This window comes from Carettochelys insculpta, chromosome 1 (genome assembly GCF_033958435.1).
Source record: "Carettochelys insculpta isolate YL-2023 chromosome 1, ASM3395843v1, whole genome shotgun sequence".
NCBI classification, from domain to species: Eukaryota; Metazoa; Chordata; order Testudines; family Carettochelyidae; genus Carettochelys; species Carettochelys insculpta.
In genome coordinates, this window is record NC_134137.1 from 264,796,180 (window position 1) to 264,814,256 (window position 18,077).

The 18,077-nt window shown below is 41.0% G+C and overlaps 1 protein-coding gene across 6 annotated transcripts in view; it reads right to left on the bottom strand.

Annotated features, from left to right (window-relative positions):
* DENND5B (DENN domain containing 5B) overlaps positions 1-18,077 on the bottom strand; it is a 172,326-nt gene that overhangs the window by 43,184 nt on the left and 111,065 nt on the right. For all 6 annotated transcript variants that reach the window (XM_075006608.1, XM_075006618.1, XM_075006597.1 and 3 more), the window contains 4 exons: positions 13,937-14,473; positions 12,157-12,388; positions 9,147-9,297; positions 1,075-1,168 (listed from right to left, as the gene is read on the bottom strand). In XM_075006608.1, the coding sequence (XP_074862709.1) occupies positions 1,075-1,168; positions 9,147-9,297; positions 12,157-12,388; positions 13,937-14,473 (1,014 nt within the window). The remainder of the gene's footprint in view (positions 1-1,074; positions 1,169-9,146; positions 9,298-12,156; positions 12,389-13,936; positions 14,474-18,077) is intronic.

The window sequence follows — 18,077 nt, forward strand, 5'->3', positions numbered from 1 at the left end:
TGTGTGGGTTTATTTTTTTAAACAATCAAAAGGAGAAACTGAAGACACAGGAAAAAAGTACACAAGTAACTGAGTTTTTACCAGACATGGGAGTTTCCAAGCTTTGGATTTGAATATGAAAACTGAACAAAACACAAAACAAAAAACCCAACAAAAACCTTCCCTTTCAAATGGGTTAACCAGTGAAAACAACAAATCCATGCAACACAAAAGAGACCCTTCACAATAAATCCTCCTCATTTTTGTCTCCAAGCAGTTAGTGTTTATCATAAAATCTCTGAAAAACTCATACTTTTTACTGGCCCAAATCTGTACACACAAAAGGGTCGGCCTGTGCAACTACAGTTGGAGGACTGGAGTCTATATCAGTAAGTCTATTTACGGTAAATGGTCTGTTTTATTATAACACAGGAGCTCATAAATCAGTATTTCAAGCTTTGGATTTGCTATAAGAAGGCATTACATAAAGTGTAAAATATCGAGTCTGACCTTCCCCCTTAGACTTGAATTTTGCATATACGTTTTCGTAAATTTTCAGCAACAGTAATAGTCTAAACTGTTCCTCACAGTGCTTTTTTGTGCTGGTATATGATGGTTCAGCACACTAGAACCTTTTCTCAGAGTGCCCCGGCCAGATATTCTACAGCTGGGGCTGTTGGTGGGGCTCCGTGCCTCACCTGGCTCCCAGTCATGGGGCTGCATGGTCCCCTCCCCTGTGTCAGGGCTCCTGAAGCTGGGGCTGACAGCGGGGCTCCATGCCACCACCAGCTCTCAATCACAGGGCTGCAGGATTCCCTCCGCCACCAGCTGGGAGTAGGGTGAATACCAACACCCTTCTTTAAAAAAAGTGCTGGTTCTTCAATTTAGAAAAACACAATCTCTACAGCACGTGTCAACTTTGACGATATTCAAATTACGTATTATATACATGTATGATATGTACATCATTTAAAGACCATGAAAATTAATGAAAACCTTATGGTACCAAAAAATTGCTGGAGGCAGCAAAACACACTTGGATTATATCTACGTTCTTTGACTGAAATCCCCCTGGTGCCTGCAGATGTCACCTACCTCTCTTAAATCATTGTCCAGTCCAATATGTTCTGAATGTTGTCTAAAGCAATCTTTCCTGCGCTGTGTTGTGGCACTTCGACTGGCCCACCGACTGAAATTTACATAAGGAAAATCAGAAGAAAAAGCTACTGTCAGTAGTTACAGCAATCCTTAATATGAGTCATTAAGTTCAAGAGCATATGCACATAAAAACTGCATTACTGTAAGTATTAGCAGATGAGGAACCAACAAACACCAAGGAAACAATAAGATTTCAAATGCCTGCCAAGGCGTCACGTGACATGTGTAAGTTACGAGTGACAGGCTGACGACTATGTATGCATTAGGATCCAAAAACTGGACCATGCAGAAATAGCATTTATGTACCTTAAGCAAAAATTTTTTGAAGCTTTTCAATGTTCACCTGTATGCGACTCCTTCATAAAATAACTTGTCAACATGGATACGGCAAAGTTTCCCGTGGTCCCATAAAGTTTGTTTACAGCCACCAATGCTGGCTCTCAGTGTTCTGTGCTGTTACTCAGCTTTAATTTTCCCCTAAATGTCCAAGAGCCCAGTAAGCAGCGGAAGTGTTGGTAACGTGTTATACAACACTGACCTCCCATGATCCGGCAAATTCTCTTGTTCAGCACCAGTCAGGTCCCCAGGTGCAAGACTAGAGAGGTTTGACCTGTATTAATTTCTGGCTTTCTAGTTGTAAAGACAGCCTTTACCAAGGGCCAGTCCACCTTAGCTGCATGATAATGGCATACTGCTGTAGCATGTATGGTGAAAACACTTTATGCTGATGTTCGAGAGGACTCTCCTTTTGGTATAATAAGACCATCTCCAAGTCAAGTGACAGCTAGAGTGGTGGTTCATACCGGTGCTCAGGTCAGTTCAATTTATGTCGCTCAGAGGAGTGGCTTATTCAAAACTCTGAGTGACATAAGTTATACTGATATAAGTGGTATTTTGTACAGGCCCTTAGCCATCTCAGCACACTGTCTTCTTTCAGCGTGTGTGAAAACAGGAAGAGAGCTTTATACAAATGCATATGAATAAAGACTTGTTTCCATGAGGAAACCGACCAGAATAGTTAGTGTGTGTAACTAGCTATTCCATAATAGCTCTTTGAAAACAGCTTCCCATGTAAATACTCTTCAGAATACAAGTTACTGCTTTCCAGAATAATTAGAATGTCTCCAACAGGGATGCCATTTCAGAATTTGTTTGGCAGGACAACTTTAACCATGATTCCATTGGCACTTGAAAACTCTGGTTTTCTGGCAGATAAATTTAGCAATTAGCTGACAGGAACTCTATATCTAGTTCCTATATAAAAGAAAGACAAATATTAGACCCACTCAATCCTAATAATAATCTGTTCTGACATACTGTAGCAAGTAATTTAAGGGACACAGTTAGGTTTAAAATTTTAATATATATTCTTAGTTTGTTTCACTCTCTCTTTGCAGAGTTAGGAACACACACAGACTCCAGCAGGGGCAGATACATCTGGGTTCTACGTAGGAGTATCAGAAAGGCAAAACTGGGCATGACCAAAGGTACTCGGAGCCCACTACCCTGTCTTCTAACAGCAAATGCCAGGTGCTTCAGAGGGAATGAGCACAACCAGCAATCACTGAGTGATTCATCCCCTCACCCATTCCCAGCTTCTGGCAAACAGGGGTGAGGGTTGTGCAGAATGTGGTGTTGGATCTCTGCCCACACTACCTAACAGGCATTCAAGAAGTGGGTTTTACCCCTCAAAGCTCATGACCTAATACATTTGTTAGCCTCTAAGATGCCACAGGACTGTTTCATACACCTGAGGTGGTTAATCTATCCTATTATAAAAGGAGAGCCATCCGTCTGTCCAGCTGTACCACTGTACTCATGAACATCTTCTGGAAGAGTCCAGAATATGATCACCCTCCCCCACCCTGGCTTCTGCTACCTCCCCTGCAGCCTATGCTGGTTCCCCCAGACCCCACCCCAGCCACTGTTCCCCCTCTACCACTGCAGCCTCCACTGCCGCAGTTACCAAGGGAGCACGGTGACCAATGGTAATGGCACCCTGCTCACTGCAGCGCCCTCACCCTGTGCCCATGGCACCGTCGCACCCAGCGCCAGTTACACCCCTCTCCCCCAGAGAGATCCTTCCTGCGCCAGTGCACTCTGGGGACCAGACTGGCTGTCTTACCAAGCTGGGAGCTTGCTGGCTGCCCCCGTCGCCTGACACAGGAGGAGGGGCAGGAGCGACCGGTGCCTGTGGCAGGAGGGGGGCAGGGAGGGCAACCCAAGGAGGAGAGGGTGAAGGGAGGCCACCCAGAGGGGCAGGTGGGGGCATGAATTGGTGGGAACATGGGGGAAGGGAAGTGCACATCTCCTAGGGCTGCTACCAGTCTCCTGTGGGAAGTCCAGTGTGCAGCACCCAGAGAAGCCCCGTTTAATGCTACACTCCAGGATCCTTCCCAGGCAGGCTGGCTGCCCAGGCACTGTGTCTCATCCAGGCTCATCCCTCCTGCCAGCTGGCAGCAGGGGCTGCGAGTTCCAAATCCAGCGCAACACTGGCAGAGCAGGTGGCTGGCAGTGGCCCGTCCACAGCCAGTGGGGGTCCAGCCAGGGTGTAGATACTCGGAGCCAGCATTAAACCTGGCCGCGCGCACTCTTCTTCCGCTGCCTCAGCTCTCGCCCACGAAGCCGCCATCGGTAAGTCTCACCTGGCTGGCACACTCATTGCTGGATACCCCCTGCCCCAGAGAGATCCCTCTGCTGCCAGTGCCCTGTGGGCACCAAACTGGCCACCTTACCAAGACAGTTGCCCTTAGCCTCCCTCCTGCCACAGGCACAAGTTGCCCCTGTGCCGCAAGGGGACGGTCCCTTCTAGTTTCAATAATACAATAGCATCAAAATCAGTGTCAGGATTGATAATCCTAAAAAAAGGACACTTAAAAAGCTGTCTCACATATACAAGGACTAAACTTCAATACTACAGGCAGGTGTATTTTTCCTTTCCAACAAATGGAAGAGGGAAAGGAGCATGTAGAAGCAGTTTATGATTGACAGTTATGGTGCATGCTGCAGCATATATGATATACTGCATGGGCATAGGAACATGAAGCAGCTGCATTTAATATTAACTTTATCAGTTACTTGTTCCTCTAACCACTAGTCTCCATCTCACCACCACTACATGGATGAATTGAGAAAACAGAGGGGAAGGAAACAAGAGATACGCTCACCTATAGCACAGAAGACAGTCCTGTCACAGAGAGCAGCTCCAAAGGTAGACTGCTTTTAAGTCTACAAGCCTTGGCAGTGCACCTTTTACCCACTAGTTATATATGCTAGATGGTGCTTGGTCCTGCCCTGAGGGCAGAAGACAGGACTCGATGACCTCAAGGTGCCCTCCAGCTCTAGTGTTCTATGATTCTATTCTATGCTTTAAAACCAGGGATCAGCAACCTCTGGCACATGTGCTACTCTCAGCACGTGAGCCAATTCAGAATGGCATGCAGTGGGAGCTCAGCTCCATCTCTCCTCCCCCAGGGAGCCCTGATGGCAGCATGGGGTCCCCCGTGCCAGAGTGCAGTCCTGGTGCCCTCCCCCATCACTTGGAGTCACTGCTTATTTGCAGTTAGAGAGGGGAAAAAAGCATTTTAGATCCCAACAAGAAATGGCTCTTTATACTTTTAAACTAATCCTTGATAAAACAACGCTGGGGTCACAAGAAGGCTACTCTGCCAGTTGTAAGTAGGACTATGAGTGAGGTTTAGAAGTAGAGGTCAAAAGGTCAAACGGCACTCTGCTTTGGTAAGGTTGCTGACCCCTGCTTTAAACATTCAGGAGAGTGCATGAAATAGCTTCATCTTTTGTAGTCAGCATTATTGTGCCATAAACTGGTGACCTTCAACGAGCTTTAGTATTCATTAACTAGAAAGGAGATTTATTATGACTTCAAAACAAATGGAGGCATAGCACAGACACAGACACACCTCTTCAGAGACTAGGGTTGTGGGTGTAAGGTATATGCAAGCAGTTCTGCACTTCATCTGCCCAGTTTTATATACTTCTATATATGAACTATATATGAATTAGAATACCAAGAAATAGAACAAAAGCTCTAGTAGCCACCAGGCTTGTTTTAAACCCCATTGAACAGATTAAATAGAAGGTCAAAACCAAATTCAGTACCTTGCCATATAATGCTTTGCTCACAATTTGGGGCATTATGTTTGTTCTGTACTAGATGTCTGCAGCAGATTTCTATAGTCAACTGTCCAGCCTGAGGATAATGGGAGCTGAAGTTTCTTACAGGGCAGAAATGATTTTTTTGAGAGACTTTATCACTGTGTTAACAGGAGATCTTTTAAACAGCTAATATGGAGAAAAAAAGCTACGTAAAAGCACTTGCAGTCATTCCATATGGCAGTGTAGTAATTTTGTCAGATTACATAAATGGGAGTGATCTGGAAAAATGACATAAAGCCACCTAGTGCTATGGAAAATGATGAAGACAATTCCACAATCGCCGCTTTTCTGAGGCTGCTTCTACACGCTCATTTTCTCATCAATGGTGGCATTGTAGCGAGACAATTTAAAGCAGGCTAATGAGGTGCTAATGTGCATATTCAGTGCCTCATTAGCATAATGGCAGCCATGTGAATTTTGGAGCGTAGACTTCAAATTGCAGATTGACAGTGTAGATGGGGGGCAGCTTCAAAACAAGCACCCAACTTCAACATTCCCTTACTCCAATCTAGTTCTGTGGGAGTAAGGGAATGTCAAAGTGGGGTGCTTATTTCGAAACTGCCCCCATCTATACTGTCAATCTGCAATTTGAAGTCTGCACTTTCAAATTCACATGGCTGTCATTATGCTAATGAGGCACTGAATATGCACATTAGCACCTCATTACCCTGCTTTGAATTGCCTCATTACCATGACACCTCCTACAGGAGAGTGAGAGTGTAGAAGCAGCCTCAGTACTACATCATTTCTACCATGTGGTATTTGGACTACAAACTCCTCAAGGCAGGCTCTGTGTCTCTATAAGGTGACAAAACACCAGATATATAACACAGACATAATAAATAAATGGCACCATGGGGACACTGTAGAAATGGGATGCACATTTTTCACATCAACTTTAGTTCATGCATTACATTTTAGAGGCTGCTTTATTAATGTAGATCTAGCCATTTCCCAGAGAACAGTGCAAAAAGCACTATCACTATTATGTTCTTGGACTGGGATTGACCAAAGGAGCAAATAAGTAAATGGCTCTAATATTGAATTTTGAGTCTTGTAAACCATTCAAGTTCCCACCCATGACTCACTTGCAGTAACATAGTCAGCATAGGTCAGATTCTGGTCTTAATGAAAAGCATTAGATCACATCATGGAAACAGACCATTCCTGTTACCTAATAAGGCAAAGCAGTGACAAATGTAACAGCGTATTTCGGAAATAAATGCTATCACTCACACTCCAAGAAAGAAAAAAAGCTGTTTTTTGTTTTTTTTTTTTATTATTTGTATGCATTACACAAGATTCGCATTTCAGGCTGACGGCTCATCTTTGCCTTCCACTTAGATGCACTACAAAGATGGTCCATTCTATGCAGAGTGAAAGTGCGTCTGCTTAGGTGGCCTTTAAAAAGAGGCCATATAAAAGCAACCAGGCTTAAAGTGGCTATTAACACCCGGAAAAGGAAGTCAAGGAAACATTAATATTTCTTGAGCACTCAGCAATACAGAAAAACACATGGTCCCAGCCCAAACAGAGTTACAATACTTAGGCTGCTTCTACACACGCCATCCCCCATGGGAGGAGATTTGAAGCAGGCCAATGAGGCACTAATGTGTATATTCAGTGCACCCATGCCATTCACGAATTTCAAAGTGCAGACTTCAAATTGCAAACTGACAGCACCGAATTAGACTGGAGTAGAAAATGTCGAAGCTAGGTGCTTATTTCAAAGCTGCCCCCATCTACACTGTCAATCTGCAATTTCAAAGTGCAGACTTCAAATTTGCATGGCTGCCATTATGCTAATGAGGTGCTGAATATGCACATTAGCGCCTCATTAGCCTGCTTTGAATTGCCTCATTACTATGGCACCTCCAAGGGGAGGTGGCATGTGTAGAAGCAGCCTTAGGGTTTAAGAAAACCAGAATGAAGACCATTCACTTAACAGAAACGAGGCAGAGGATAATGCTTTGTGCCTAGCAATACACAAGTCTTTACAACCATTAGTTAAACCTCAGTACTCCAGGGAGGTATGTAAGCAAGTACTATTATTCCTGTTTTTAAGGCAGGGAAATTGAGGTACAACATTGGTAAGACCATGATAAAACTGATATTGTAACAAAAAAAAGAAAAAAAATCCCAGGCCTGTGCTCATACTGCTAGATCACACCTCCAACTAGAATTGTTACAATTGGGGTGCAAAAAGGAACCCAGAAAATGGTAGGCAGCGATAGGAGCCTAGTCCTCAGGGTGCACGTAACAAAGATGAAGTGCAGAAGGAGAAAGAGTTGAACAAAAACAAAAGCCTCATTCTGAGCACGGTGTCAGTTTTGGGTACATTTTAGGAAAGATATGGAGAAACTGGAGAGGGTCCAGAGAAGAGCAACTAAAATGATTAAAGGTCTAGAAAATATGACCTATGAGAGAAGATTAAAAGAACTGGGTTTATTTATATAGCTGCTTTCAAGTACCTAAAAGGGTGTTAAACAAGGAGGAAGAAGAAAAATTATCCTCCCTAGCCATACTAAGTTAATATCAACTCTTACCTGTGACCAGTCCCCTGTTATTTACCACTCCCTCAGACTTTGTGCCACCTACCAACATTAATAGTGATTACATTTTCTTCCAGGTCACTGATAAAAATGTTTAATAGCATAGGGCCAAGTACTCTAGGACCCACTAGGAAAAAAACTCCCATTCAATGATGATTCCCCACAGTTATTTTTGCGAAGCATCACTTAACCATTTCTTAATCCATATTGATGTATGCCACATAGATTTTGATCATTCTACTTTCTTAATCAAAATGTCAGGCAGCACCAAGTCAAATGCCTTATAGAAGTCTATAATGTGAACACCACCACCTTTGGAGTCCCATGGCACCTTAAAGACTAATAGGCACAATCTTTTGTGGACAAGAACCCACTTTATCAAAAGCACTATTGCAGGGTTTCCCAAACTTTATATAGTTGGGACCCAGTTTTTTTCAGAACCTTTTTTTGCAGCCCCAAAATATAAACACAAAATTTAAAAAAAAAGAATGAAAAATGAATAAATTTTCACTGTTTATTATTTATTGACAATAATAATAGTACATACGGATAATTTGTATATTTTCTAAGGCCCTGTATTTTTTTTCCAATGACCGGTACTGGGCCATGGACCACAGTTTGGGAAACACTACACTATTGGAATGGGGAAAAAAAGTGTTTCTCCACTATTATCCTATGCTCTGAAAACAAAATCTGGCTTTTCCCCTATCACAAAACAAATATTTATTGAAAATTTTTACTTTTTTTGTATTACTGATATTTCTGCCAATTCAATCTATTCCACAGATTGAATCAATACCATTCTTAGAATTTCTTTTTTTTCAGAATATATTTAAACTCTTTAATGTCCTTAATTGGGCTGAACACTGATTTCTTCTCATGACCTTTTGCCTCCCTTAAAATTTAATATAAATTAAATGGCAGGACTACTATGTATTCTTAGTTCTGACTGATGGTGGAAGCAGCGTTTTAAATTTCCATTAAGTAGGGAACAAAACTAAATTCAATTCCAAGTGTGAGATGAACACAGTAAATACATGATATGACTGAATCAAACAAAAAATGATGATTCAGTACCTGGCTCAAAGACACTGTACAATCTGTAAACTCAAAAGTTGTCATTTGAGAGAAGATAAAATGGTGAATGCTGCCTCCCTTTTACTCAACTGGAAAGAAATATTTATAATTTCTGGTTCCTCTCTATAGAATGGGTCAGTCATAAGAGAAACCTGGTTAGTAAAATATCTGCTTCAGAGACCAAGAAATAATGAGAGGACTTACTTGTTATTGGTAGGTCCTGTTGCCAACACATCTGACTGCAACTTTGGGAAGAACCCTTGTTCATATTTGCCTTGACCGATTTTCATATCAAGTAAGTGTGGGCGAATGGCAGTGTGATCAATCTTTGTTAGCCGCTGTTCTATGGATTGAGCTGCAAAAAATCACGCATACATGAATAACAACTTAAGTGTCCTGATCTAAAACTAATGCTGCAGCAGGGAACTTAACCATGCTCTGATTTTGTGCAAGTCCTACAATGAATTAATTGATCATTTTAGTCACCACGAACAGTAAACATTCTAAAGCATGTGTATATACTAACGTGGAGACGGACTTGCATGCATCTTGAGGATTTCCCTCTGCACCATTAAAGACAGCTGTCTTTCCCCCACTCTAAACACCCCCATGACTGCCTCTCCCAGCTGTCTCTTTAGGACTGCTCCAAGGAAAGTTTTGCTATAGTGGAGGAATGGCAGGAACCCAGTTCTCACTGTGTAAGCATCCTCCTTCAGCAGTTCTTCTCAGTCATGTCAGATGGGGAAATTAACGTCCTCCGAGCATGGCATGACCAGAGCTCTAAAACCAAAATGCAGAATAGTGCAGCCCTCCGACCTATTGGCCACTCTACAAAGCAAGGAATGTAGCACATTAATATGTGGACTGACATTTTTATTTTGTGGAAGGGAAGGCATTGTGTGATCACAAGATCTCTCCAATATATCATTTATGAAAAATGAGGAAGTAAGGCAATCTCTGCAGTTATTTAATTATTCATGTCACACTAACAGTTATTAGTACATGGATAGGTCCATTACAATAAGTCTTTACATCTAGAAAAACTACAGCTGAAAAAATGGAGCAAGCAGGCATTTAGTGCAGACTATTGGTAACAAAAATATATTTGAGGGAAAATCTGTTTTGTTGTTGTTGAGAAAAGGCAAGATTGCTTAACTTAAGTGAATGAGTTAGATTTAAGCATCTATCACTAAACCTTTTAATCCTCAGAGTAGCTCAATCTTCTAAAGGCTAGTAGAACTGTGTTATTACACCAGAGGGCCAGGTTGTATTCTCAGTCTATTTTCTTGGGCAGGCAGGATCTGAGAGGCCATACTCTGGTTTTGGAAGTGTCCTTTGATTACAAAGGCATCCTCCCAAATCTAAATAAACTGTCACTAATAATTACTTCTGAAAAAAGCCTGATCCAAATAGGGGAAAAAAGCTTATGAGCCCTCAAAGCTATAACAGGGAGAAAGAAAGCCTCACCAGAAAAGGAAGGAAGGGTGACACCCAGGCCCCAGTAAAGTCAATAAGCATTTTGGCATCGGCTTCAATGGGGTCAGGATTTTCTCCCAAGTCTTCAGTAAAATGTGACTAAACATTCCAAGCCAGTTAAACTTATGATTCAGAACAAGCAATGAAATGAGTGGAGAAATTTGTGTTTGCCAAACATTAATCCGATTATTCATCTTTACACTAAACGGCTTTTTAGTCTTGAGTCTAAAGATGAATAAATATGCAAGATGGAGAAACTACAGCTGTGACCCAAACTATTCTGAACAGCACATCCCATAACCCTTAACAGATCAGTAATGAAAAGGTGCTGATCTTTTGGCATTTTGTTCTCAGAACAGCTTTTCTCAAACTGGGGATCCTGACCCAAAATGGCTCACAAGGCTATTGTAGGGGGAGAAATGGGTGTATCAGCCCTTTCTCTGGCCACCCAGCTCTGCAGGCAGCACCATTGCTTGCAACCGTACAGAAGTAAGAGTGACAATGTAAGGAGTACATTCCTATGAATATGTACAGTAATATGCTATCCTTTTGGGAATAGGAAAGCTGTCGTGATCTAAATTATTTTCCAAGGGGGGCCAGCAAATAAAGTTTGAGAACCTCTGTACTAAAACCCCTTCATTTCTAATATTAAATTTCCACTTAGTCTTAGTATCTTCTATTTTTGATGGCACAAAACACTGGGAAGCACAAAAATGCAAGGCTAAATGATTGCTTTGAGGCACCCAGAAATAGACAGACAGACAAACAAGTGACTGGTGCTGGGTTCACAATTTGTGCGACTGAAGAATATGTAGGAGACTTGCTATTACCATCAACTTGCTGCCTTTCACAATATAGAATATGAGGTTCTGGTGCCACAATATCAACAGAAATAAGCCATTGGATAGCTAGTCAACTGACAAATTAGAATGGTTTTCAGTCATATAAAACATTCTTACAGTTCTTCTGTAAGGTAGGAATATGCTGAAGTTTTAGCAACAATTAAAAAGCTTTATATATGTTAAAAAAACATTTGATAGTAATGTTTCTAGCATCTTAATAGCTCAAGAGGTACATTTCTTATGTGATGTGGCAGAATTTAGCAGCACAACTTCCCCAGACAACTGGTGCTGCATGGCCAAATCCCTGTGCAGGACTTTGGGGGAAAAAATGTGTCTGGTGAATAATTTTTGTTTAATAAAGTCTCCAACATACTGCACATTGTGGAGTAAAACTATGCCACCAGAGCAATCAAAGGCTCTGTTTGTAACTGTTTCTATTAACGTCTCACTAATCAAAACAGAATTTGTGATCCAGTCAGTCCAAAGCTGGCTCCTTAGTAGAGTGGGTGGATGGAGAGGGAAGTGGTATCACAGAGCTACCCCCAGGAACTCAGCCTTTCTACCCAGTGCTGTTCCTGATGGGCTGCGCATCAGTGCAGCTGGGCAATACCAACAGCTGTTTGAAGTCAGAAAACAGATACAGGAACCACAAAAATATGAAACTCATTCTAAAAATGTAATTAAATAGAGTAAGGGAGAGGACATGGGAAGCATGACCTTATTCTCCCTACACTTTCAGTATTGAAAGAAAGCATCCAAAAACACTACTAAGGACTTCAACAAGCTGCACATCTCTCTCTCATGGCTGAGAATTAAATGTATTTAAAGGCTCTCTTCACCAACACTGTACCCTGGAGTTTTATTTTGAAGTTGAGCATGCACAGCTCTGAACCTACCTGCTTCTTTTAAAGTTCTGCATTTCTGGTATATAGATGTCCGCAGTGCAGGAGCCCTTACGTTATACAGTTTAATTTTCTCAATTCTGGAGTCAAACACCCGCAGAAAAGGGTCCTTCTCTTCCCACTGGGACATAATCTTATTGTCTATGAAGGTTGCAAACATCTGGGTTTCAATGAAGTGTGAGAGGAATGGCAGGTACGGCTCAGGCTGGTCCGACAGAAAAGAAGCCTGAAATAAGTGATAGTTAATTAGTGCTGCAGCCTTATTTTTTGCCTGGCTACTTATTAAACAAACTCCTCCTATACTATAAAGTGGAGACAGAAAAGACCTACTAGTTCATGTAACAAAAAGGTTCCCAAACACACACAGAGTGAACCCTAACAAAACAAAAAAGTGTGATGTAGCACTTCAAAGACTAACAAAATAACTTATTAGGTGATGAGCTCTCATGGGTCAGACCCACTTCTTCAGATCTGGAGATGGACTGTGACATGTTTCGATGGCTATAGCAATTACTCGCGTGGAGAAGTATTTAGTGTATTGTTTGACATCTTTTAATGCAATTTCACAGCTGGAAATGCGAAGAGGCAGCATCACGTAACATTTCATCTCCCTCCAGACCACTCAAGTGCCCACAGTGTGGGAACCTCATGTATCCTTGTCAGCACACTATTGTGTTTACAAGGCTAATTAGCATCCACCTACTACCTGCACCTTTTCAACTCTGAGGCAAGTAAACAACTATTTGTGTAAATGCATTCAGGAGCACCATCTAACCGCTATCCATGTACCAATCTCAAGTTGTAAAGGAAAGAGAAAAAAAACATAGGCTGGGATTTTTAAAACTAAGGGATTACCCACACAACTTCTGCTCAAATTGAGCTACCTGGCTAAACGCTCTACTCAGGTTGTGAAACTCGCAGCCTCACAATCCACAGAAATGAAAAGTGAATGCTAGTGAAATTAGCCTAGTAAAACAAACTACATTGGGGGGGGGGGCGCGGTGCAGTGGAACAAGCTACCCCCATGACAAATACTGATTAGCTAAAGAATATGAGTGGCGGCATTTCCACTTTTTGCCAAATCTGACATAAAACAATCTTTTCTTTTATGTTAATCCTCCTAGTGTCATACTTTGAGTAGAATTTGCATATCAAAAAAAACAAAGTGAATGTTACAGGAGCACTATTGTTTTTTTTAAAAAAAAAACCCCCACTGAAATGATGTTACATGACCATTCCATCTTTTACTAACATTTCAGATTTTCCTCATGCACTCTTGAATACATCACAGACTACTCTTCATTATTCACAATGCTAAATTTAGGTCAGCACTTCTCTTTTCATAAATTCATACTGCAGAGGGAAAAAAAAAGGTAAATTTCACTGCAAAGACTTGTAAGAAAAAAGAAAGTCTAGTTCGAAAGCAAAGGAAGTATTACTTTAAGTGAAGCATCACTAAGTCCCATGACTGCACCTATTCCTACAGTATAAAAGTGCTTTATATCACTATATTTTGAATGAAGTCACAGGTAATGCTCCATCAAGTGCTCCACCACCAGACAGAATTGTATTTGCATTTGTAGACAGGACTCTCAATGGATTCTGCGCTGACATCAATGAAATTATGCTGATTTACACCAGCTGAGATTCTGGCCTTATATATCAAAACATACAGGACTCTCTGTGGAGTGGATGAGTAATGAATAAGTAATAAAATGCAGCTATGTCACCCAACAGCAGACAGCTAAACCATAAGCCTTCTGGTTGTTCTTACTTTGTCGAAGTTTTGCATCTGTTCCCTGTTTGTCAGCCATGACTCCATATCCTGTGCAGCTTGAATGACGAAGGCCTCATAATCTGCAAACATCTGAGTGAAGCAGTTAGCAAAGACTTCACGAAGCTGCACATTTAGTTTATAATTCCTCAGCTCCTCTTCTTCACATTGCAATTTTACGTTCCGTTCCTTCTCTACCATAGGCGCTGTGAGGGTTATATTTTCTACTGTCACTCCCGTCCTCTTTGCTAGAGCATGCAGCCGGGCGATCGTTTCATTGCCCTTCAGCAATTCATACATGTGGATTGTGTTGCTCGGTATATTTCCATTCTTTTTGTCATTAACCAAGTCATTAAGGACGAGATTCTTGAGTTTGGTGGCACTCTCACTGCAGTGTAGGTTACCCTCAGGAGGGATTCCAAACTGAAGGAGAACCTCAGAGACTTCCTGAATAAACTCCAGTTTGTTTGGGAACTGGGGGAGTTCCTCAGGCAGCTCTATGAAATGATTATCAATATCCACAAAGCACAAGTTAGCCTGAAAAACAAGATCAAATAGCACACACTTTTCAAAATGAGATATTGGCTCCAATTTGTTTCTTAACCTCTAGGGGAAAAACAACCAACCAATCAACCAACCAAGCCCAGATCATAGTTTGTGTTTTCCAACTAGATTTTAAAATGAGAAAAAAAAATACAAAGCAAGAGCTGTTGTGTAAGCATATTAGTCACACATTAAATTTCAAGGCTGAAATGTCATGAAATATTACACACATGCCCCAAACCATTCTCATGTTGCTAGCTGGTGACATCCATAACTACTACACTTACTGAATTTTAGTATTGGGTAAGAACAGACAGACATGTAGGAAAGTTACCTAGGAAATCCACCAGCATACTGCCTTACTGAAATAAATCTAGGGTAACACTTTCACTTTAAAAATAAACAAAAAACAAAAAAAAATAAAAAAACCCCACACTTTTGAAAGTCAAGGTGGTACAGTGCACCTCCTTAAAATCATCTGGAGTGAGATGAGCATGCTTTTTATGTGGTAAAGGGCTAGGGGAGTCTGGTACAAAGGGGCACCCCCCCTCCACCGCCCCCAAAATGCCTGGTGGCCCCCTCAAAGTCTACAAGGGAGACAGGGAACCACATTTCTTTCTTTGCCTCCATGAATGTTAGCCACAAGAGTCATAGTAGCTCCAGGCATTAATAATTTCTCTGAGGATTTTCCCAGTCAGCCACATTTCCCAGGGAAGCCTCTGGAGCTACATTACCAAGAAGTGAGGATGAAGAGAAGATTCTGCTGGGATCAGATTCAGAATGGGGGTGTTGAAGGCCTCCATCTGGATACTCAGAGATCTGCTACATTTTAACAGCAGCATTCCCCACTGAGGGACAAAACTGTCCGTCACTGTATCACACAGGGAAATTTCCATGGGGATTTCCCTCACCAGGATTTCTATGTCTCTCACACAGCCTTTAAAATGTAGGGATGATCTTGGCCCATGGATTTTACACCTGTATGCAGTTATCTGTCTACTCTAGCAGACACTTCATTTCAGAAGCTTCACAGTGAAAAAACCCTATACATAAATTAGTTACACAGCAAGCACACCTCTAAGGAATAATCCCACAAGGAAAACAAATAGCAACTGATTTTCTTTTCCTGAACTGCGGTTTGCATCTCACATCCACTGCCTGAACAAAGCAAGTGCTAAAACAAATCAGTTTCTCAAGGGTACTGTGTCCTAAAATGTTCCAGCCTGATGTACAATCTACAGAACAAGAGACATACATATTCACAGGGTAACAGAAACTTGTCCTTGCTAAGCTTTGAACTGATATTTAATTGGTTACCATGACTCCTCTTGTTTGTCTAGTGCATCCGAAATCTCCATTACATTTCTAACAAATTATACTGTGATTGGCTAATCCCTAGACCTGGTCAAGTAAATTAACTTTTCTCCCCACTTTCCGAAGAGTTAATTTTGAGCAGAACAGCATTCAATGCAACAAAACCAACCCCCGAGAGTTATTTGAGAAATTATTTAATTTCAAGGACATTTCTGGCATTAAATTACATTAATCCTTTCTGTGATGTTAAAATTTGCAGGTTAAAATAGAAAACCATGATAATAATGCACTATAACAAATGGAGAACACATGACAATAAAATTTTTGCTTAATATAAAAAAATCTGCTTTCCTTAACACATATTTATGAAATGGTCAGTGACCTATAGTAGCAATTTTTTCTGTGCTCTTAGCTCAAAGACCCTCTTATCTACCAATATTGAATTTCAAAGGCTGTTTAATTTCAGCTTTGCATACAATTTACAAAAATTTTAAAACGAATTTGTTTTCAGAAAGCCCTTAGGGTGTCCTGCTCACTATGCTCTTCACAAAACATCCCATGATTAAAGAAATGCAGGGAGATTAGTAACATTAAGAAGGCATGATGGCCAGTTAGAATTTTATCTCTAACATACAAATAGTTTATATTTAGACCAAGAGCTTAAAAGCTGGCCCTTGGCCTGAACAATAATTGAATGCTAAAGTGAACAGTATTTCATCATGGCTCATGTTTGCTATAGGATTTTCTGCTTGCTTTTTTAAAATCTGCATGAAGTCCAGATTCAAAATCTTCTCTATTAAAATCATGGCCCACCCTTATATCTATTATGACAACCATGTACTATAACCATTTTTCAAACAAGACTAGGCATTGCTCTTCTACAGAGTAGGAGAAGATGATAATACATCAAAAATAAATACCCTTTGATATAGTACTTCTCCAAAATATATGGTGCATATTTAGAAAAAGCCTTAAGAAACAGCTGTTTTGTTCCACACCTCTTTTTGCGCTATATATATCTTTTATAACTCCTATTAAGTTAACAGGCTTTTCCTCCCAAATATTACTTTTCCCATAGTGAAGGACATTTAACTTGGCAGACCGTTAGTATCATCAGGCCACTAAATTTAAAAAGTTACATTTTAATATATCAGGTAACCGAAGACAGCACAATGATTATGTTGCATTAAGGCAACTGTATGGGGTGGGGTGGGGGAATAATGTCTAGATAACTGCTTCATGTTTAAAACACAAAAGTTTCAGAAGGTTAGGAAACCTCATCCAAGAGAATACTGAATCGACAATAACCTTATTGTCATATGTAAAGACTCAAAGCCACATCCTCCTAACATTGAAAAGGGGCCTTTATGATAAAGCAATATTATCCCCGAACCGTTTTTCTGCTTCCAGTTCCGTGCACAATTTCTGCCTAGAATATTTCCCATCCCTATTCTTGCTTGACTTCCTACTAAAGTATACATCCTCCAGTACTTAAGAAGCCATTGGTCGTCACATTTGTACAGTGCCTGGCACAACTGCACCGTGGTGCATAAATGTACAGCAACATAAATAAAACAAAATCTTATTTCTTGAGAAGGCAAATCAATATACTGTGTATCTCTACGTTTCAGAAGACAGGTATTTTAACTTATTGCCATTTATTTCTAATCACCATCTTGAACATGGCTCAAGCTTGTGGTAATCCACAGTCACTACCATTATAAGGCGTGTTATTCGAAATGAACTTAATGGTCTCAGTCCAACTCTTACTCCAACACTCCATCCCTATCACAATTACCAAGTGCAGAACTCAGTAGACGGCAGTTCCAGAGAAGCCCAGGACTGAGCAAGTACAGAGACTCAACTATCCCTCACTGTCAGATAGTGCACTATCAGTGTGCTTCCTGTGGTGGTGAAGTATGCATTTTACACAAATGTCGTTGCATGGAGAGATCTTTCGCCTACAGAGCTCCAATCCCAGCACCTGTTACAATTACTAAACTCACTGAAATGTTTTAGAAGGACTCAGACATGCACTTGTGCAGAGACTTAACTAAAAATTATATTACAAATACAACTTTAAATACAACTCATTTGAAGAGCAGGGCGGTGGCCCAACCTCAATTCCCAAAAGCTCATCCCTGGGCAGGTAGGGTCTTGGAATACAGAAGAAAAAGCTACCGTATTACATCTTGTAGGGGAAAAGTATACATAAGGGCCCTGTACCACCTAACAGGAACCCAATATCAATTCCAATACACTGTTCCCAATGGGATTCCATCAA